At 41.1% G+C, this 22,888-nt stretch overlaps 2 protein-coding genes across 3 annotated transcripts; both read right to left on the minus strand.

The window, feature by feature from the left end:
* Positions 1-2,219: 2,219 nt before the first annotated feature.
* wasf3b (WASP family member 3b) lies at positions 2,220-17,538 on the minus strand. Of its 2 annotated transcripts, XM_015018620.1 has the most exons (10): positions 17,435-17,538; positions 10,400-10,546; positions 8,096-8,230; positions 7,787-7,940; positions 7,188-7,305; positions 6,741-6,922; positions 6,374-6,649; positions 4,605-4,933; positions 4,010-4,157; positions 2,220-2,748 (listed from the first exon to the last, which is right to left on the minus strand). In XM_015018620.1, coding segments are annotated over exons 2-10 (1,476 nt in total). In that variant the 5' UTR covers positions 10,533-10,546; positions 17,435-17,538; the 3' UTR covers positions 2,220-2,747. The 2 variants fall into 2 exon arrangements, with proteins under 2 accessions (XP_014874106.1, XP_014874105.1); XM_015018619.1 differs by lacking the exon at positions 2,220-2,748 and having other exon boundaries at positions 3,806-4,157.
* A 2,338-nt stretch (positions 17,539-19,876) lies between these two features.
* On the minus strand, positions 19,877-22,792 carry LOC106937227 (cyclin-dependent kinase 8-like). Its single transcript, XM_015018630.1, has 6 exons — positions 22,684-22,792; positions 22,436-22,508; positions 22,257-22,354; positions 22,016-22,094; positions 21,198-21,356; positions 19,877-20,843 (listed from the first exon to the last, which is right to left on the minus strand). Exons 1-6 carry the CDS (start codon positions 22,725-22,727, stop codon positions 20,718-20,720), a joined length of 579 nt encoding a protein of 192 aa, XP_014874116.1. The 5' UTR covers positions 22,728-22,792; the 3' UTR covers positions 19,877-20,717.
* Positions 22,793-22,888: the final 96 nt, after the last annotated feature.

Raw genomic sequence — 22,888 nt, forward strand, 5'->3', positions numbered from 1 at the left:
TATGTGATCGTGCATCTGCTCTGAGTCGCATGGCACTCTGGGTGTGTGTGTGTGTGTGTGTGTGTGTGTGTGTGCGCGCGCGCGCTACGATGTGTCTCATTTGTCGTCGACACCCCTGACCTTAGAGGATTTACACTGTCAGTCTTCCTGTCGGTTCGGAGGAAAGTGGCCTCGTTCCGTGTTTCTTGGCGGGAAGTGGGGACCAGGAAGTTTTGGCGCCCCCAGCACTTAAAGCCAAAGGGAAAAGTGACTCTGAATGAACTGCGACCCCAATCCTGCTGGGGTTTCTGTCGTCACACTCCAGCTCAAATCAACTCTGGCTGAGGCAGGTGTCTGTTAAGTGACCTCTGAATGATCCTACGAGCTAAAAACGGCTACTTCCAAAAACAAAGATGAGTTTGTTGTTTTTTTATTATTATTTGTTTGGTTTTTACGTTTGATTCATTGAGCCTTTTGACCGACATTCCAGGAGCTTCAAAGTCTTCAGGTTTGCTTCGAAGCAGGAGAGAAATATTTTTTTTATTAGGACGGGGAGGTCAGCTTGGAAAATGAAAATCAACGTTTCGAATCATGGAAAAAGTAGCCCGTGTGAGGGAATGTGTGCAGAGAGAGGCTCGAACCGGTAGACCCTCAGTGTCGGGCAGAAGTGTTCACACCGCTTTTCCGGTTCCACTTTTTTGTTTCATTGCAACCACAGAGTTCAAAATGTTTTCTCGTTTTATGTTTCCGCAATTAACCGTCTAAGAAATGTCCACCTGCGTTCAGAGCCACTTTTTGCTGCAGTTAGAAATCTTCATGGCCTAAAAAGTAGAGTATTTTACAATGTAAACATATTAAGCTAAATTTTAATAATAAAAAAAAAGTCAGTTTCCTATGAAATTCTTATTATTAAAGCCAAAAACATATTTAATAGAGAATTGATATTTTATGTTGCAAATATCTTTATTTTTGAAAAGATTTTACATTTATCTGCATTGTGTTTGAAAGGCCTTGCTTCATTAAAAAAAAAAAAAAAGATCCTTTTCTACATCAACCGCTTGTGCTGGAAGCCATGTTGTAGTCCAGGGCCAAACAAAATAATTCTGAGGGCCACAAATGGTCCACAGTCTGCAGTTTGGACACCATTGACCTAAACTCTTCCAATGTAACTACCAGGTTATCGCCCTTTATATCAACTCTGATTAGCTAACCGGCTTCGGTTGTGGAAAAGCATCCCCGTAGCATGATGCTACCGCCACCATGTTTCACAATGTTGGTGTCTTTAGACTGGGTTGATTTTCAATTTCGTTTAAATCTCAGGTAAAGAAAATGACATACATACAAACTGCTGCATACAACAAAACACTGTTGAGATATTTAGAAAATAATTTCCCTCCCACTTCACAACGCCTTGTAAAAATCCTGATGAGATACCAAACTGAAGTCTGTGGTTGGCAACATGAATGTGGAAAAAGTTCAAGAGGTATGAATGTTTTTGCAAGGCACTGCAGGTCATAAACCTCTACTGTTTACCTTTTGGAGAATAGTCTATTTTGCTACGGTCACTCAGAGGTTGTATTTCCTTTTCCCTCCTTTCAGGTGTCTGACGTTGTACGACACAAGCGCGCTGTAAAGCCTTTCTCTGAATGTAGTATCTATTTGTTTCTGTAAATAGGGCCTGCTGAACAGGAGGGGTGGGGGAGCTTCTTACCACTGTGCATGGTGCTACCAAAGCTCATCAGTCTGATGATGATTGATGAAAATTGGGTTGCACCATCAATTTTTCTCTGGTAACGTTTGATTCATTTGCTCCCTTCAATATGCAGCAGATTTTATTTTATTTATTTATTTTTTTTAAAGGTTTGCCGACTGACGGGAAGGGCAAATGTTTGGGAACTGAATCGACACACAATCGGGGAATGTGAATCTCTTGTTGCAGCTGTACTGACAAGGTTTTCATTGCTGAGCATTTGAATAAGGGCTTTGTAACAAGGAAAGTTGACGAACTGCGAGGTTGGGTGTAATTATCTTTTTTTTTTAACACCTTGTTTATCTACTTAATGCATTTATTTTGTGATAATGCACAAAGATGTGAATAAAATTGTCTGTTTTTATATATATATATCAGTGACAACATGTTGGACCAGCAGGACGAGGCGTCTTTCTTTCTGATGGTTACTATTTTAGAGCTAAGTATCAAAACACTCAAGGGCCTGTGAATGTGTGTGTGAGCGTGAGAGTGTGTGTTGCTGTTTTTTTTTTTTTTGAATATGGAGATGAGGTTGAAGTCACAGTAACAGCATCTTGTGTAGACGTAATTTTGAATGTGAAATGCACTTTATTTTTTGGGGGGTGAAAATGGCACAACGAATAATTTATCTGCAAAACGAAACGTATTAATGATAATCAACCTGCACTAACCTAACTGAAATATTGTAAAAGACAACAAAAAAAAAAAAATGTTTATGTGAACGTGGCGTCTATTTTTCCAAGGTGTTAGATGTACTTTTTATTGCTTTGGTTAGTGCACTCCACTGAGAAATCTTGTTAATTTTGTATTAAAGACAAACATGTGCTGTGCATAAAACTCCTGCCTCCACTGATGTTTTTTTTTTTTGTTGTGTTTTTGTTCTAACCAGTGTTTATTTTCCATCCTCGTCATGGCTCACTGCCCTCCTTTTATGCGCTCTTCTGTTTCCTTGGCAACTCCCTTCATAGCAGCACTGTTGCGATGGCAACCGAAGTCCTGCAGCCAGGTGTGTGTTGCGTCTGCGACGAGAGCAGAGCATTGTAGAGATGTGACGGCTCAGCAGCGATTCTTCATTCATGAATTTATTTCTCTTTGGGTCAGAGGTTACAGAGTTACAAACTAGGCCCCAACAATCCCCCCCTTGCCCCCCGCCTCCCCCACATACACACACATTCACAGCAGGGAGCGACTGCAAACGCAGGTGGCTCATTTATAATAAGACATTTCACAAATAATCCTTCCACTGACAACTTTTTAACCACCAAACTTTGTCACATTACAGTAAAAAACTCTGATGTGTTTTTATTGTATTTTATGCAACAGGCCGACACAAAGTGGTGCATAACTGAGGTGAAACTAACGAGTTGTTCCACAAAAATTATGTTTTTAATTCATAAATAAATTCTAAAAATGTCGTTTTCACTTCTATGTTCACGACTTTGTGTTGGTCAGTTGCACAGAATTTTAATAAAATGCGTCAAAGTTTGTGGATGTAAGATGACAAAATCTGAAAAGCTTCAAAGGGTATAAATACTTCTGCAAGTCACTTTAAGGTGGGGTTCTGTGGAGTTGCTATCTGCGGTCAGTATCTTTAGCGCAGCAGAAATCTATTTAGGATCTCAGTTTTTCCAAACAGGTCGTTTAAATGGCCGCCACAAGTAAGATACCGATTACTAGTAACGATCCCACAGAACCCCATTTCAAACCAAAGCAGATCTGCCACCACTAAACTCTCCCTATACTTCCAGTTATATTTATCTACAATTTAAAGACTTACCTCAAGATCTATGGTATACATACACAGGTATTTCAGTAAAAACACTTTAAAAAAAGATAAGTACACAGGTTAAGTCAAGAGGAAGGTTTTCTAATAGCTCTAACAGTTTCAAGCTCCGACTATACAGGAAGTAATCACCTCCACATGGTGTGTTATAGTGTTATAATAGAGAAACATCTACTGGGGTGTATTCACAATGCTTCAAAGTAGTATAATGAAGCTCAGTGGTTAACAGATTAAAGAGTGGTCGATATTTAAAGTTCATGTACAGTATTTTTTGCATTTTCCAGTTTTACACCTTATAGCTTATATTGAGCCTACAGCATGTGATTGTGTTCAGGTGCAGCTTCTGTGTTTTACAGCGACAGGGTCTCACAGGGTCTCTGATGGTCTGCGGGTTTGTCGCAGTGGGTGTTCCTCAGGGTGAGCGTGTGATTAAACGTGTTTCAGTAGTTCTCCTATGTGTTTTTTTTTTTTTTTTTTTTTTAATGTGTTAATCTGACCAATCGTTCTCCTCCAGCTCCGAGTCGTCCTCCGAGTCGGAGTATTCGACGGCGATGCGGCGCGACAAGATGGTGGCCACGTCGTTCCCGACAGGCTCTCTCTTAGCCTGCTGCTCCTGTTGCTCCTGCACCTTCTTCAGCTGGATGCCTGCAGACAGAAAAGCACATTTAATTGCTTTTCGGGGATGAATTACGTTCCTTTTTTTTTTTTTAGTTCTACAATAAGAACAGCTCTAGAATAAACTCAATCTCCAATTACAATTTTCAAAATACTGCATAAAAGTTTTTAAACTATCCCAAATGTATTCCTTCTTCTCATCCAAGGAATCACAGTGTCTTGTAACCTTTCAAAACTGGCCTTTAAAAGGTTCACTTTTTACTCTGTCTTAATCTTTACGGCAGCTTTTTGTACTGAAAACGACACTGGTTGATCTTTTTAGTACTGATAATCCAAAAAAGATGTAAACTGAGGTTTGACATGGAAATGAAAGAAGTTTTTACTTATTAAAACCACTTTAAAATATTAGAAAAATGTTCCTCAATAAAAGACAAGGAGAACTAAATCTTCTCCTGCTTGAAGTCGAGTAAATCTTACCCATGCGTATAGCAGCCAGCAGGTCACTGCGAGCGTCGTTGACCGCCGCGTTCTCAGCCTTCGCCGCGGAAGACATCTTGTAGGACGTGGAGTGGGAGGCACCAGCTGGGACGGGTGGAGGCGGTGGCCCCGGGGGGCCGGGAGGAGGCGGAGCCACTTGAGCTCCAGATAAAGGTGGCGGAGGCGGAGCGTAGCCGCCGACGGAGATGACGGCCATGGGGCCGGGGGACATGGGGCCGCCGGGTGGTGAGGCGAAGGCCGTCTGTGCAGAAGGTATGACGGGTGCGGGGGGCGGCGGGGGAGGGCCGGTGTTGGCGTAGCCGTTCATACTGCAGAAGAAGATGGAGGGACGAGTTAGCAGAAACCATAGCAACTAGCAGCTATACACTAGGGGGCAGCAATAACACAGAGTTAGTCATTTCATGATAGAGCCTGGGCTGTTAAGTATTTTTGATACCAATTAAAAGGAGGCACTATTTTAACAAAGAAAAGCCATTTGGCAATAAGTTAAAGCTCAGAGCTGTGTGAAAGAAAAGAAGTGAGCCTTTGTTAGCCGGATCCTGTAAATTAAATCTGGAAAGTGTCCAGGGATTAGACAATTATGTCCCCTGTTTCTCATTTGTTCTGTCATTAAAATCTAATTGCTCAAGCAGAATAATGAAAGAAGGCGAGTCCGTCTCAGGTAATGAGATTTTGAAAAACGCACACGTTTAAAACATCAGAAGGTTTTCAAGATTAACCTCAGAGGAACGTCAATACAGCTACCGGAGACCAGCTGAAGGAAGAGATCAACGTGCTGCAGACTGAACCTTGACCTCATGGAAACACAGAGAGCGAAACATAAAGTGATGCTGGTAAGCCTCAGTTAGTTAAAGCTAAGCTGAGAAGAAGAAAGAAAGCTGAAAATTCCTCTTCCTAAACGTGACTCTGAATGCAACTGGACTATTGGATGCACTTCTATTATATTCATAATGTTTTAAATTTGTTTATTTTAAACGGGGCAGTGTTATGTAATTTCCAAGAATATCGTGCCATTTTATAGCACAACCAAGTAACTCTGTTGCCTTCTGTAGTAAAAATGCTGTATATAACCAACATAACTGTGAAGAAACTCAGAAATTTGATGCTTTGAAATTAGACCTCTGTCTCTTTAAAAAGCTCCTGTTTGTCCAACACTCTGACTTCAGCACGTCATCTCAACAATGCTCCTCCGTTATGCAGTTTACAGCAATACTTAGGAGTGCTGGACTGAGAAGTGGTTTGTATGAAATGGAAATAGGTGAAATTTTTATGCAACCCTGAATGGTTGCCTGGGCAGATTCAAGGAAATCTCAAACATACATGAAATAATCAAGGCAACAATCCAAGTTTTTGATAAGAAAATAATATATTGCATAAAATTATCATTTTTGATACAGCCCTTTTAATAAATAAATATAATTAATATTATTCTGGATTTTTAAAGTCACGATTTAAAACCTTTAAAACTGGCAGAAAGCGTTTTTACAGTCCTCCTGTTTCAACGATGCAGGTGGTTTATGTTTATGTAAGTTGGTATTACCGTCTTCTTGCTACTCGTAGATAAAGGTCAGATCTTTGCCGTAAATAGCAAATAACTATCCTGTTATTACCAGATTCTCCTCCAGAGCTAGCTTGGCTTTCTCAGCTGCTTCTCTAAATGTTCTCCTTGTCCAGTTGGTGAGTTTAGGTGGAGACCTGCAATGTTGGCAGCTTTCTCCAATCTAACCCCTGCTTTAAACTTTATTTACCTGTAGTCCATTGGTGGCAGAGACATAGAGCCACCGTTCATGGCCTCAGCTGGTGGAGGAGGCAGAGGGGCTTGGTGGTGGTGCGGGCGGCCCAGCGTCCCGCCCTGGTAGGCCATCATGGTCCTGCCTCTGCTGTCTTGCTCGCCTCCCCCCCGGGGGGCGTGTCCTGCGGCCATTTGGGCGGCCAGGATGCTGGGCGGGGGGCCGGAGTAGGTGTGGGCGTGTCCGGCGTGGTTCATGCTGTTGGGGTAGTGATGCTGATCCACACTGTGACCCCTGAGAGAAATAATACAGTCAGTGATAGGAATAAGAATAGTTTTTTTTTTTTTTTAAATAAACAAAAATCCAGTTTTTGTTCCGTAAGTACCTGTTTTCTGGCGACATAGATCCTTCAGAGGAGGCGGCTCTGTCTCTGTGAATTGTGTGCCGGTGGTCTGGCCTCAGCTCCTTGTCCAGAGCCATCATGTTCCACTCCTGCCGACGGTTCCTCGCTTTGCGGACCTTCTTGACCTCCCTCTGCAGAGTCCCATCCACACAGCGCCTCTGCTCCTGCAGCAAAGCGTAAGAAAAATGCGATATAACCTCAAACTCGACTTGGAAATAAAATGTTCTCCAAAAGCTGTGGTTGTAGCACTTCTTTTCTTGTGTGCGTTTTTAATTAAACCAAAATCCATTGAAACGACTTTGTTTTACTCCTCATAATATCGGAGAAAGTTGTGGTTGGAAAGCAATTAAAATCTCATAAGCAGATCGCAGACAAGCACTGTGGGAAATCAAAGCCGAGCACTGAGAAGATCCCAGCCGGTTTCATTACCTTCTGCTTCCTCTTCTCTTTCCTTTTGTCCTCCGTGTCCTGCAGCATCTTTTCTTTCCACAAGTCAAAAAAGTAGGAGGGGTCCGTGTAAAATTTAAGGGCTTCCTTGTGATCGTCTCTAAATAATAATAATAATTTAAAAAAAAACAAATACGGAGGTTATGAAATACAGACCTCTCCATGGATACAGTTCAGGTTTATGTCCACTCACCATCAACAGGAATGAAATTTTATTTTTTGTCTAGTAAAGAAACAATTTAGGTTCCAGTGTTACCTGTTGTAAAAATTAACATCAACTTAAGCTTCAAATTAATTATTAAAAGTTAAATATTTGTATACATCCCCACTAACATTTGGCACAATTCACTTTTCACTGCCATCAACAAGATCCTAGTAATATTTAGGTTGGATAATTGACCACTCTGCAGAGTTTTTATGGATATGTCACACTAGTATCAACTTTATACAACATCTTCTTAATAGCAATTGCAGCTGTTCACTAAAAGGTTGATTTTACATGAAGCTAATGCTAAGAAATGTGGTAGATTTCAGTACAAACAGCCAGCAGAACGTCAGAGTTCAACGTGGAGAAGGCGGACCTGTAAGGCGTGAGGATGGTGAGCGGTGGCGGCTTGTCGCTCAGGTTGTACATCTCTTTAACCGGGTTGGGAACGCTGCTCTTGGACACCACCTGCTGGTCTTGAGTGGTGGAGCTCTTAAAGGCCTTCCTCATGTTGATATCTTGCAGAGAAACTGAGAGAACAAAAACGGAGAAATGGTTCCGCTGCTATTAAAAGAAAAAGGGCTTTCAGTGATTAGAAATCATGAAAAACACACACACACACACACACGAGACTGACATCACTTTGGTGACAGATGGCGGCTTGCTGCGCTACCCTTCTACCCACCTTCCTCCACTGTGGAGTCCAGCTGTGTGACTTTGACGGCGAGCCGGTCGATGCGGTCCTGCAGAGAGTTGGCGCGCAGGTAGAAATTGTTGGCCTCGTTAAACAGTTCGCCAAATATGTCCTCTGCATGTTTACCTGGAGAAAAGAGGGGAGGGGGAAAAAAAACAAAACAAAAAAGTGATGGGAAACCGAAGGAGGAGGACGGAGACTTTAATCTTCATTCCAAGCCGAGCGGATCCCCACAGGGCCTGAGGTCCGATCGATACAAAGATAATGTGATACAGAGCATAACGAGAGTCGAAGGATCAGTGCTGGGAACTGTAACTCATTCGACTCCATAAAGAAATTACCTCATGAATAATTTAACACCAGTCAAATATAAATCATCCGAATCGATCTCTGTAGATATTAATGTGCAGTAAGTGACCAAAAACAGCTGCATTCGTTTACGCCGCCACCAACTTTCTACACTTCTTAAAGGAGACAGACGACTAATTTTGAAATAAAAGCTCTTAATATTCGCAGAAGGAAGGACTATTGGGACACGATCATCAAAATCTTTCCTACATTTTGTGTTTTGGGGTTTTGTGTCTACCAGCTTTATTCATACACACACTAACATACACTCTTACTCAATGGGTTTGTGGGGCCGTGGCACCTCCTTCCCTCCCTTGGGGGCGCCACTGAACACATGACTTGTGAAAGACCTCATTTAGGTACATAAAAGAAGACCAAATGCTATTTTGACTTTTTTTTTTATTTAATTTTATTTAATTTTATTTTGCATCACTTTTCTTCCACTTCTCAATCACAAACAACTTTGTGTGGCTCCTCATTAAATACCCCTGAAGTACATTAGAGTTTGTACTTCACAACCATGGAAAGCGTTGAGTTCAAATTAATTGACATATTTATGAGGCGAGGCAGATTTACAGAGGTAAAAAAAAAAACCAAAAAAACCCAACTTTATCATCTGATTAAAGCTTCTGAAAGAGAATGAGAACATTTTTTAAGCTAAGCAATAGTTCCTTCATGCGATTCATGTGGAGAAAAAGTAGGAAAAACTCTTATCCTAAAATTGGAAATTGTTGCTCACTGCAACTCTGACGGAAATCAAACAGGGGAAGTTTCATTATAGTTTCAATGACTATTTCGGTGCAGAACATTACGTCCAAACGTCCTATAGAGAACACAGGGCTATTTCTGTCAGGCCTGCTGACAGGATGGGCTGCAGGAAAAACATTTAGAGGAAGGAAGAATCCCGAATCCATCATGCTGAGCCCGTCAGCCCCGGCCTCTCTTTATGGCCCGGCCATGCACACAAAAACATCCACGGCGTACCGAGTATGTAGATTTCCTCTGTCGGACCCTTGAAAGCATTTATATTTAACCCACACAGCTGTTGCCGAGAGGCCGACTCCCTCGGCAGGAACTTGACACAATAAGACGCGGACAGAATCGATACGGAGGGGCCGAAAAAGCAGAGAGGATAGATGTTTTAATTTATCCCACAACAAACTTTCAGCACAGTTCATGCGGGAGTCAGAAAATGAACGCAGCGAAGTGCCAAATAAAAACACATTAACGGTGTGTTGATGTGTGCGGGAAGAGAAAGCGGATGGAAGATGGATGGCGCTGTAAAAACTCCATTTTGCAGTGGGCCACGATATCGACAAGACCAGCGCGTAAACAGCTTTCATCCAAACACACACTCCGACACACAGACACACACAAACCCAGAGTAGCAGCTCGGTCACATGCCCGCCACTGGACGGATAAGGTCCTTTTGCGGCGCTGTCTGAAATGATTACATTTCAGCGCTCTGTGTCCCAGTGTGAGGCTGGCGTAAGCCTGCAGCGAGCCCTGTGACCCTCTCCATCGCTGTAACCATGACGACATACAAATCAATCACAGCTTTAGGATTAATGACGAAGCCGGCGCAAAGAGGATCCGCAGAGTATAAACATGATCGTGCTAAGCTTAATGAGGGGGGGGGACCCCAAAGGTGCTGCTGTAGTTTCAATCTGTTTTTCTCTTTTAATTTATTCAGATATTAATATTTTAAGCAGCAGTTTGTTTAATTGAAAGTCGCCTGCAATTAGTTGGAAGAAGATGCTTTGGTTAGACGAGACCACAACTCAACAAAGAGGGCAGTACACCACCCGAATCACACCGTTCCAACGTGGCGATTGCAGCACCGTCATGTGGGATTACTTTTCTTTAGCTCGACCGTGGAAACCGGAGGCAAAAAACGCGAAGAAGGGGTGTGAATACTTTGCGTCAGTAAGTGTGTGTGTCTCTTACTCAGGCTGCTGAGCTGGCGGATGATGGCAGACAAGGTGTTGTTCATCACGCACTCCAACTCGCTGCCGATGCCGTCCGGCAGCGCCCCCCGGCAGAGGTGGCGCGGCTCGATGTTTCTCTTCACCAGCGGCATGGCGAGGCCTCAGACTGGAGGGAGGAGCACACACACACACACACACACACACACACACACGCACAGATCAGACACAGATGTAGACAGTCAGCATCTAATCTGCTGAGGCGTTAATGAGCAAAGCATTGATCAAACTCCTAATTACTTCAGTGATCAATGCCGAAGTTTATACATCGGAACGCAGCCTGATTTCCCAAGAGTGACATTTAATTGCTTAGTGTGGGAACATGTCAGTTTCTTGTCACGAACTGAAACTGATGAGGAGCAACAAAACTTCTTCTAAAAAAACTCTGGAAACATGAAGTACAGTATATGATGTAAAACATAATAATAATTTAATTACCTTTTTAAAAACATCTTTTTGTCTTTTTGCCTAAAATGCAAAAAGACAGCGTTCCTTTAGTGAACACTTGATCATTTGTAACAAAGGATGCTTCTGCAGCTAGAAAATACTTCTACTATCAACATGTGAAAAACTCAGCCCTTTCTTAAGGAGTTTAAACCAGGTGAAGCTAAAACTTTGTAACCAGAGGAGTTCTGTGTAGTATATCTTTATAAACAAAGTGGGGTTTTCTTCTTAAATGCAAAATTTATACATTTCTTGCACAGGTTTGGCTCTGACTGTGTTGTTCTTTCAGCAAATGGCCTTTTGTAGAGTCTGTATACTCCAAATAGCAATAATCATCAACTAATCTAGTGACAAGACATACTGACAATGGAAATGGCAGCAACATGCATTGAGGATGTTTTTCTTCATCCAGAGTAAATCCTTACGTTAAAATGACCCAGTTAAAGTCCAGCCCTACATCCAAGAGAAAATCTGTGGAAGGACTTGAAAGCTGATGTTCACAGACGCTCTCCTTCTAATCTGTCCGAGTTTGAGCTTTCTACCAAAGAAGAATGGGGCGGGGGGGAGAAAAAAAATTCTGATTCCAGATGTGGGATGTTGGTAGAGATTTCCAGCTGCTACTGCAGAGAAACGTGGTTCGCATTTGCACAGGTTTTGTGAATGTGCAAACTGACAAAACCTGGTTCACGTTTGACGTTAGATACAGAAACGTGGTTCACATCTGATGTTAGATTTTTATTTAGTTTGATGAAAATGGTGTAAAGTTTTCCTTTAAGTTGGTATATCCCTTAAAATCACTACCCCAGATCGCATCCAGGTGTGTAGCTGTAATTTGGTAAAATGTGAAAAAGTGTAAGAATATTTTTGCAAAGCGCTGTATGTTCTGTAAAAACAATTTGCGTGTGTGTGAGTGAGTTGTTGATCGGGAGATTGTGAACGACGACCAAAGCCAGGAGACTCCTGGCGACTGGAGGAAAGATTAAAGCATTAGTGATGGGAAGATACAACATGCCAGCTAATCCCAGGCTAGCCTGTCACCGGCCCAGCTGGAAAACTGTCACAGCCAGAGATTCTGCTTAGCATAAAAAATCAAAATTAAAAAAAAAACTTTAATACACCCAGAGGCAAAGCGTTCTTTTCTTTGGCTTTCTGCAGACGATAAACTGTGCTTTGCTCCCATCCCCTGCAAATCTGAACACGACTGCCTCATCTAGCGCTCAGTCGCTGCAGGATCTCACACTCTTACTCTCTGAGCATCAGAGAGCAGTCGTCTTATCAGCCCCTCTGCCTGCTTCCTGTTTTTGCTGCTCGAGTTTTCTTCCTGTTTCCTGGTCCTTCTCTGGTGTCACAGCAAACCTTCCCGTCTCAGCTCAACGCTCAACAGAACAATACAGTCGCAGCTGGAGAAGCAACCAGAAGGAGAGTTTCTTTTTTTTTTTTTTTTTCCAAACAAATATTCCCGAAATGATTCAGGCTCAGTTATGGTTCCAGAGTGTTTTTACTGCACAGCTTTTCTTAAAAGGGAGAAAAGCAGGTTGCATCGACACAGGAGACCTGGCAGCCCTACAGAGGGCTAATAATAGCGGACTGGCTCATGAAACATAGACAACAACACAGAATAAAAACATGAATAAAGTGGAATTCTTGGCAACACATTGAAACGTACAGTACTGGTCCTCCAAACAGACTACTATGAAACTCCCAAAGCCTTAGAAATGGCTTCATAAACGTTTCTGGCCTAAAACAGATCTGCCCAAATGTATTCAAACCTCCAACTGATTTAGATTTAAAAATAGTTTTATTCCACCAAGATGCTTGTAGAAAATGAAAGAGGTGAAAGATAATAAAACAACATAAAGTAGAATCTATTTTGAGAAATAAAACTTAGGTGTTCTTTTTTTTTTTTTATTAAATGCTGAAAAGTATTCACACTATTCTCAGTAATTAATGGCGGTTCTCACTGGTGATTTCTCTGTGTTGATCCTCTCCAGGTCTTTGAGGTAGGTGGGCCGCCTTTCCATCACCCTAATCTTTAGCTTCCTCCGTAGATTTTCCGGCAGATTCAAGTCAGAACTCGTTGATAGTAATAATTACTCTCCGTTAGGAAGAAACATTTTGGTAAAATTGAAAGATTACTTTGAACCATGAGTCTGTCGGCGTTTGAATGACTTTAGGCTTAAAATTCAATGTAAATGCCATTGATTCTCAACTTTTCTCTACTTTCCTAAGATCAGGACATGATGTGTTGCCTTTAGCCCACTTCTTGTTACGAGAAAGGTTTTATTAAAAGGATTTCTCAACTCTACAGGTATGGCAGTAGTCAGGTTTGGGTAAGCTTTCCCAAAAACGTGCTCCATTGTCATCACTCATCTTCTCTCTGTTTAATGTTAAAATTCATTTGATAATCTGAAACATGCAACAACAAAAAAAACAACAACAAAAAAAAAAACCAGAGTAAAACCTGTAAACGGGTCAAATCTGCTGATGTTTAACATGAAGAAACTCAATTTCTCAAAAGGAAACCGCAGTAATTATCTGTTCAGCTATCAGTCACCCAGAATGATTTCTTCCCACAGACTCCTAACTAGATCCGGCAGCATCATGCCAACAAGCTAAAACAAAGTGTAAAATTACACCCATAATGGGCTGCCACAAAGAATGACTAATCCAGCCAACAAGATGCCTGAAGTGTCCCAAAACCGCGGCTTTCAGCTTTCTGCATGAACACTTTGGAAACACTGCGCTTTCTGTTGGAAAGGAGGTGATGCAAATTAGAAGATTGCATGTTTTTGCTCACACTGTCTGGCTTGCATGACAATCACACTGATGAGGCGAAATAATGAGCAACCAGAGGGTTGTGGGGGGGGGGGGGGGGGGCCTTGTTTTGCTTGTGAGACATGAGGGGAAAAGAGGAGGGCGCTCTAAACGAGACGCAAAGTGGGACGAGAGCGTGACAGATGAGGTACAGTAAATGAGTCGGTGTGTGTGAGAACGAGTGTGTTTTAAGGGTGAGTGGGAAAGAGACAGCAGAGCATATCTATATATGTGTGTGTTTCTGTGTTTGTGTGACGGAGAAAGGCTGGATTGAGTGGGGGGGGGGATGGGTCTCGAGAGGGACCTCAGGGAAGCCACTGAAAGGTTCCCGGGACAATAGAGCTCCGTTCACACGGCAACAGCACTAGCTCTCCCATGAATCCCCCTCCCCTCCACCTTCCTCCTCCTCCTCCTCCTCCTCCTCGTCTTCCTCCGCAACCTTCTCTAAGCCCCCCTCTACTGAAAGCAAAAGCAAGCAAGCTCTCCTTTTTCTAAAGGCTGAACAGATAGATCGACAGATATCCTCACTTCTGTGTTCACAGCGCCTAACGCTTCCTCAGGGTCACGTGTTTGGATGCTTTAATTGCTCCAACACAACATGCACACTCAGCCCTTCTCCAAAACATCACACCAGGTAGCCTCTCAAATGTCCCATTGGCGAGCCCAAAAAACCCCAGCCTGGCTGCATCCGGGAGCGAAACCCGGCTCCCCTGCGGCCGCCGGGCCTTACTACTACAGACCTGAGAGCTCCATTAAGTTCTGAAAGGCGGGTCATTACCAATTTATGCTCTACGTCCAGCTTCTGGTGTCGGAGGCTGTTTTGCTTGTTCTGATGTTATAAATAATGCATCCTGGATTACGTCAGATCTCACTGCCCCAAATACGACGTCTAGAAACAAAACGGGAACCAGGAACGTCGGCTGGTTCTAATAATATTCGGGGATAAACGTAGTGGAATATGGGAAAAGCTCCTTTAAATATAGAATCCTGCCGGGGTGAAAAGAGGACTCAGGTTATATGCCGTGGTTCTTACATTTAAAAATAGGTCAAAATCGGACATCAAAGTGAAGCGGGTGATGTGACAGAGCTGGTAGTTACACGATTATCACCATTCACACATTATTGTGTCAGTCAAATTTCACCAGATATACCAGAAATGTTGATACTAATATCTACTTCAACCTCTTTAACAAAGTTTGTACTTTACTTAAAAAATTTGCTCTATTACACGAAAACCGATATTTTATATATTGTATATAAACATATAAAGGGAATGCTTTTCCAACAACATGACTGCAAAAAAAATTATTTATCAACTATGATACAAAAAAAAAGATGGGTTTTGTTAAAATAGTCAAATGAACAATCAGCTTTAAAAATATATATAAAAAAATTCAAACAACAGTTTCTTGCATCAGGCTTCAACAAGTTTTTTTTCCGTTTTTTTTTTTTTTTTTATCGTCAAACTAAATTCTACTGATTGGTATGTTGGGAGATCTTAATTTTGAGGAGAGCTACAGTTTTAAGACAGTATAAATTTCATTCTCAGACTGGCTGTCAGCCTCAGCCTGCAGGAGCAGCTAATCTTTATTTATACCAAAATGCACGCATGCATGCATGTGACTAATCAATTTATTATTTCTCACTGTTTAATGTCAACCATGCAAATAGCACCGAACATGTTGCTGCGATGATTGAAAGCACAACTGTGGAGAAAATGTTAAAACAGTCGAGCAACAACTACCATATCCTAAGCAGTTTTCCTTTTCTTTTTTTTTCTTTTTTTTTTTTTTTTTAAATCTTTAGTTACATTTAAATCAGACATTTATTGACATACTGGGAAAAGAATGTAGTGGGTAATCCAGCAAAATAGCCATATTTACCTTTTATCTCCCTAATGATCTAGGCGTTTTAGGACGCTTTTTTAGTGTAATGCATGCTCTACGTCCAGCTTCTCGTACAATTGAGAGGTTCCGTTTTTGGAACTTGTTTCACATGGAGCGTTATCTGTGTCGGACCACTGACTGACACAACCTACTGTAGGGCAATGTGATAAGGAAGGAAAATATCCGATTGCGATCTTAACGTTAAATGTTGTATTGGTGATATCTGCAGTTGTTAACCCAGATTTTCCACACTCTTCTTTTTCTTCTCTGGCATCATGCTGCTGCTAACGCTTTAGCATCGTGGCTGCTGCTGCTGTCTCTATCTTAACTCAAGGAGGCCAAAAAGAGCAAAGGAAGTCGATTCAATAGGGATGCATCAATAAGAAAATTTGGGACGATATCGGTATTTCTGTTGCATCGATATTTTATATGTTGTATACGATTTCCTATCCTTTTGACACTGGGAAAAAGTGACCACGCCGTCGACATTGATTTTCTTCTTCACTATCACACATATCGAATACCACATGGCCAACCTCCTCCCCTCCCAAAAACACATAAACAAATGACAACAAGATGGAAATAAACATCGTTATTAACACCAGTTTACTTATGGGACCAAATGGATATGTTAAAAAATGACTAACATCGACTGATACTGATTTTAACACAGCTATATCATCCCTGCTCTTCAATTTACTAAACGTGTTAGTGGTACACAGCGCTTGAATCCGATGTGGTCAGATTAGCCAACCAAATACAAGTCACCTAAATGCAGCTCAAATGTGGTTGGGGTTGATTAAATATTAAAATATATATTTTGAAAAAGTAACACTGGTGTATAGGTTTAACGTACAGTGTTACCCCATTAAGATTTTTGTGATTGAGAAAGGCAGAAATCAGCTAACTAGCTAACTGTAACCATTTAGGATTGCTCCGATTCCTACCGACAGATATGACACTGACTGCTAAAAACAACCCTCACAAACTCCACTTAATATTTTTTTAAAAAGTATCTTGGTTGTCAGTAAATATATCAACTTTGTTTGGATCAAACATATCAAAATAAAAATGAATATTATGAAGGTACAAATCCATGTGCTATGATCACTTTAGAATAAAGTCACTTACATTTTGCTATCTAGTTTTGTTTTAAATTGTTGTGCAACCACTTGAAAACCGCGGTATTTTTTTACATAAACGTATACTGTAAGTTATTACTTGACTAATCAAAATGTTGTTGATGCAAATCCAATTTCGGTACTTTTTTACTGAAATACTTTGGCATTTCTATCCTTACATTTCCAATTTAGTCACTTCCTTGCTACTTTTTTCTTTCTTCAATTTATTATTTAGATGTCTAAATTTCACGTTTAAGCACTCTCTTCCGTTTCCCTCCCCTCAGGCTGACAAAAGCATGCACACACATACACAGAGGCGTAAACTGATGGCAACCGCGATCAATCACTGTTCCGCACCGTCGCTTTTCGTTACCAATGGACTGACCCACATCTGTTCATCTCTTGCTCCCCAATTTTCTACTATTTATAATCAAAATTCAACCTGGCGTCTTCGATTGGGTTCTCTAACAAGCACGAATTATTATTTTTGGTTAAATAGCTTCAAAGTAACCTGGTAGCAGGGATAATATTCAATGTTTCGGGGTCGTGTATTATATTCTCCTCCGCCGGGGTCCGCTCCGACTGACCACTTTGCTTAGCTAGCTTATGTCCAGTCTTCGACTATTTAGTTTGGTCAAATTAGACCAGAGTATGCAGAAATATCTACATAAATGTCATTATTATAATAAATGGTGTCACTGTTGATTGTAAAAAGCATCATAAGGCCCTCACCAGAACTTGAAATATTAGAAGAAATCACTCCGTCCGCATGTCCCGTTAGTTACTCCTACTAGCTCTGCCATCCTGTGTCCCCCAACCCGTCTGGCCACTCTGGGGAAAATCCTTTGAGGATGAAGACACGCCCACTATCCAATCCAACCAATCATATTTCAGAGCAGAGGATTTATCACATAACGGACGTACCAATTAGCCAATGGGATCTCTGTAAGAGAATGACTGACAGGGAACCTCCCCAGTTCTAAAGCAATGCTGAGAATGAAAGAGGCGGGGCCACAGTTGGGCGTTGCTCAAGGGATTTTTCCCCATTCAACTAGCATGTCTACATCATAGGTGCTATAAATGACAATATTTACAATCTTATCTCTACTTCATTTGGAGACTTTCTAAAATGGCGTATAGTAGCCTCAGAGATTTTGATTGTGCTTCTAAGTTAATACAAAGCACTGATACAATGAGTAAGCTGGGCATTATATTACAAAAATAGCTGGGCCAGCATCCTTCAGAAAAAGGTTCAACAGAACCTGATCCAGATTTATGGTCTAGTGTTTCAGGTGTGTGCTTAGGCGAAAATAGTCAGCGAAATATGTCTGCAACAGAAAAGAAAAAAAAGACATGTAAGCAAAGGAAACATATTGCATTATTGCACAATAAAGGAAGAAAAATCAATGTATTTTGAAATGCTTTAATGCTTTCCAGAAGTGTCCGAGTTGCTCCTATTTTTACTGGTCAAATAATAAAACAAATCCAAGATAGCAATGTCAAACTTAATAAGTAGCTGATATTTTGAGAAGCTACCCTTTTTCCACCTCCTCCCCATCTTGCTTGGTGTCCAATATCTTCTGCTTAAATAAATGCAATTGACTTGTTATTTTTAAGCACATTTTTTGACCCGTGTGACCAGTCAGAGTGAGTTATGGGGCAGATTCTTGTTTGAGATTGCATGGTCAGGTAGGTAAGAGCTTTTTGGAGCAAGATAAATTGCAGTGTGCATCCTTTGTGAATAATATGTTCTAGTGCATCTTGCCGGAGTCCTAAAGCCTTAGAAAAAACACAAATGCCAGGTAATTTTTTTTTAAACCAACTTCAATTTCTTTGGATCAATGAGTACCGTATTCTTCTTCATGTTGTAAGGATAAAGTTGTTGAAATTTTTTTAATCACGGTTAGGTTATAATATCCCAAGCTTTAAATTCAGAATCTGAAAATGGAAACAGTACTTTAAGCAAATCTACAAGACTTGGCTGTCTTGTAGACATCAATCAGAGAGGCAGACAAGAGGTCAAAGGTAACTCTGGAGAAGCTGCAGAGACACTGTTGACAGGACAACTATTATTTACGATGTCCACATCTTTGGCCTTTATGTAAAAGTGACAGCAGGGAAGTTCTGTTTAAGGCTTTGCCTCAAAGCTGTAGGAAGCACAAACACATGGAAGAAGGTGCTCTAAACTCTTTGGCCTACATTGGAAACAGTATGCTTAGATGAAAACTAACCCTATATATACTCTTGAACACACCATCCCCATGGTGGCTGCATGTTGCTGTGGGAATGTTTTTTTCTTCATCAGGGATACTGAACCAGGTCAGAGTAGAAATTTAAAAATGGATGGTCCTAAATAAATGGCTATTCTGGAAGAAAACCTGTCAAGAGGCTGCAAAATACTTGAGACGGTGGCACAGGTTTGACTTTCAGCAGAGTCAACACTCCAAACATAAAGCAAAACACATAACTGAGCTGTTTAGTTCAAAACATATTTATATGTTAGAATGCTCTAGACAAAGTCCAGACCTAAATTTAATTGGAAGTCTGTACTGAGATGTAAAAAAGGATGATCACAGACTCTCTCCGTCTAATCTGCCTGACCTCAAGATATTTTCCCAGTAATGGACAACAAATATTCAATTTTGAGATCTAGAATGCTGGTAGACACACATCCTAATCAGAAGTGGACATTTACATTTACTTGAGTAACATTTTGAGGAAAAAAACTGTACAACTAGGAGTAGTTTTACTGTACACTCTTGAGTAACATTAGCATAAAGTATCCCAATTCTTACTTGAGTAAAATTTCTGACTACTCTAACTGCAAGTCACTTCAGGGACTGAAGAACACACATGCTTATCCAAACATAAATCCACGTCTAAAATTTAGGGCAAAGTGAGACCTCTTGTTTGTACACAAGCTTCATTGTTCTAATCTGCTGACACCCTTGTCATTTGGAGGTCAAATGAACATTAACATTTTATACATTTTCACTGGAAGTACTTTACACTAAAGACTGATAAATCCTTAAGTTATACCAAAGATGAAGTAACTTTCCTGCTTTTCAAAATAAGAGTTGTTTCAAAGCAAAGACAAAATCCAAGTGTTCTCTTCTAGTGTCTTATCTTTGGACATAATGCTTTTCCACACATGCTTAAAAATGATCACCAAACTTAATGTTTCCACTTTTATTGTCAGGATATTTGTTTCATGTAAAATATTTCAGTACATTACAGTACAATGCATGTTCAATCGGCCTTCCTCCATGCCACTGATTGATTTTGTCGTCATGTACTCTAAGGCTTTAACCCACAGCGAGAGGCCAAGTGCTTGGCTCAGACAAGCCGCTCTTGCCATGAAAACAAAACCATGACAACAGATTAAATTATAAACTACTAAAATCTTGTCGTTTTCTTTGTCCTCCTTTGGAAATAAAAATTAAAAAACAAAACAAAAAAAAACTCAACAGATCCGGGAGATCCGCATCCACCCAGCATGCTTCCCAGCAGCTCATTCCAGCCCTCACATGAACGGAAACACGGAAATGAGGAAAAGGCTGGGAATCTGTCATGGCCGGCAGTCACATAGCAGCTTTCAGGTTCATCCAAGCTTTGACAGGAAAGGGGGTGCACTGGCTGGGAGAGGGTCAGTCGCAGAGGAGAGAGGAGATGACACAAGAGACTCTTGGTCGGTTTTTATTACGTCTGAGTAGCAGAAACGGGTTGGATTCAATCACATTTCCTTTTATTTTTGCCCTCCTGCTTTCTGTTTCACGACTCAGGCTCTATGCTGTGTTTCTAATACTGGATTCGTTTTATGGTTGTTGTCTGGAACAAGTAGAGTTTGTTGACAGACTGCTGCAGATATAGCGCCCTCTGTAGGGTTGATTAGTTGACTGGTTGATGGGGAAGGTCCTCCCCACATCCCTCAGTACATTCATTCAGGTGGGCGTGGCGAGAGCTGTGTGTGTACGTGTTCTAGAAGTACGTGTGTTTATGTGCAAGGAGGGGCGTTTCAGTAGCGGTGGGTCTGGTGGGAGTACTGGGGTGGCTGTTGGGAGGTAGAGGAGTATCCCATGCTGCTTTGGGGCAGTGATGTGCTTGGTCCAGGGTTCTGGTAGGCAGCATGTGGATTCGAACGCTGTGGGGGTACAAAGAAAATGAATACAAAGCAAGGTTCGGCTTAGCCAAATGTCTTTGTAAACACAATTTACATCAAATTAGAAACTTTCTGACATTAGTGAGGTTTCTTTTTGTCACACAGCAACTTATGCCATTTTTTTTAAATTGAAGACAGAGACCAGAGCTATTATATCCCTCAAAGCAGCAAAGTGAGAAAAGAATAAAGCTGTTATTTAGGAGTGGTAAAGGGTAAAGTCTTTATGAGTAAAGATGTCCTACATGTTCGATATGAAATATCTCCTGCATGGTGAGGAAAGACCTAGGTTTGGGAAACTGAGCGTCGTCATGGTGATGTCAGGACAGAAGCACTCACCTGGTACTCTGTGGATATTAAGAGGCCACCTGAGGTAGTGGTGGGTGGGACAACACGCACTTTCTTTAGTGGCGGGCCCTGGGCGTGGCTGTTGTCAGGGTTACCGGTGTGGCCTGCCCCATTTGTGTGGTTGTTTCCCTGTTGCTGCTGCTGGTTTTTCTACAAAATGCAAAACAATATTTTCTAAGTGTGAATCTGGCTGTCAAAGGAAACTTATGAGTGACAAAACTTGAAACGTTTTCAGATCATGTCACATTTCAGTGTAAATGCATTTCTTTGGGATTTTATGGTATTGATCAAAACAAAGTAGTGCATAGTTGTGAAGTGGAAGGAAAATTATACGTGTTCTTTTTTTCATATCCACATGTTTTGAAACTAAACTAAAAGTGTGGCCTGCATTTGCATTTAAACATCTGTAGTTTTTATAAACCCACATAGGGCTGCAGTTTGAGGTGTATCTCAGTCCAGTCTTCCCCGGATGGCCACAGATTTAACTCTGAACTTTGATTAGGACATATTAAAACATGGAAATGCTTTGATCTAAACCATTGTATAGTAATTATGGCTGTATATTTAGGATCTTTGCCCAACTGGAGGGTTTCTGCAGCTCCTTCAGAGTTAGCATAGGCCTCTTGGCTGCTTCTCTGATTAAGACTCTGCCTCCCCAGCCTGATAAAATTTCAATGAAATACATAAAAGTTTGTGATAATTGAAAAAAAAAAAGAAAAAAAAAAAAGAAATGAAAAAAGAAGGTCTGGGTATTTTTCAAAGGCCCTGTAAACTGAATGGAAGAGGGCACTCCAGCAAATGGATATTACTTTGTCTCCTTTGTCCTCTGGCTCCTCCTCTGTCAGGAACTCCCTCTTGGGATAAGGAATCTGACAGCCTGCAAACACACTAGAAGAAAAAAGCCAAAGAAAACTGGTCACCTTTATGTGCTTATTGCCATGAGCGAGATCTAATTAGCTAGGAGACGCAATCAAGTCTCTACATCCTGTGAGTCTATCTAAGCACTATTAAGTGGCCGATAAAGTGGATGTGTGTGCTCCAGTAGCTCACTCAGAGGTTGGTAGAGGTTCTTCTAAAAAGTAGGGGTCCTGCATCGCCTGCTCAGAAGTGATTCTACGGATGGGGTCCATGGTCAACAATTTTTGCAGCTGTCAAGAAAAGATAGGCGTTAGCATGAAACAAGCAGATAAATCTAAATTATACTGGACAGATTTGTTAATAAAACTCACCAAGTGGAATGCTTTACTGTCTGGTTTAACTTTATGTTTTTCCATGTACTTTATAAGGCTGCAGTTTGTGTATCTACGAAAGAAATGTCGCAACATATGTCAACTTACCACATATACACAGATATTTAAATACTTGCAACTCCAAATGCCTTTTTCCCAGCAGACACAGTTTGCTTTGCTCTGGTTTTGTTTTAGATCTTAGATTTAAGAAATTGGGACAGAGGTTTTCTTTCTTTTTGCAAACTCACGTGTTCCTCCTAAAGTCTTTCATCAGTGTGGAGTGCTCTGGCATCTTTTTAATGTCCTCCCAGTCTTTATCTGTCAAACAACAACAACAAAAAAGCAAGGTTGCACTTCGTCACATCTTTACTCTAATAAACCCAGATAGCACAGAATGATTGAAACAACATTGAATCAATGTCAGCCAGAAACATTGAATCAACGTTGAACGCT

The sequence above is a fragment of the Poecilia latipinna genome, unplaced genomic scaffold, assembly GCF_001443285.1.
Source record: "Poecilia latipinna isolate Pla-1442-1.1 unplaced genomic scaffold, P_latipinna-1.0 Scaffold2297, whole genome shotgun sequence".
Classification (NCBI taxonomy): Eukaryota; Metazoa; Chordata; class Actinopteri; order Cyprinodontiformes; family Poeciliidae; genus Poecilia; species Poecilia latipinna.

Excerpts from the sequence above, each read along its gene's own strand:
- wasf3b (XM_015018619.1), bottom strand. The coding sequence starts at position 10,532 with ATGCCGCTGGTGAAGAGAAACATCGAGCCGCGCCACCTCTGCCGGGGG. Across the intron at positions 7,941-8,095 it reads GGACTCCACAGTGGAGGAAG|TTTCTCTGCAAGATATCAAC; the intron begins GTGGGTAGAAGG and ends TTGTTCTCTCAG. Across the intron at positions 4,158-4,604 it reads GCTGGCTGCTATACGCATGG|GCATCCAGCTGAAGAAGGTG; the intron begins GTAAGATTTACT and ends TTCTGTCTGCAG.
- LOC106937227 (XM_015018630.1), bottom strand. The coding sequence starts at position 22,727 with ATGCCAGAGCACTCCACACTGATGAAAGACTTTAGGAGGAACAC. Across the intron at positions 21,357-22,015 it reads CAGAGGACAAAGGAGACAAA|AAAAACCAGCAGCAGCAACA; the intron begins GTAATATCCATT and ends TGCATTTTGTAG. Across the intron at positions 20,844-21,197 it reads TAATATCCACAGAGTACCAG|CGTTCGAATCCACATGCTGC; the intron begins GTGAGTGCTTCT and ends GTACCCCCACAG.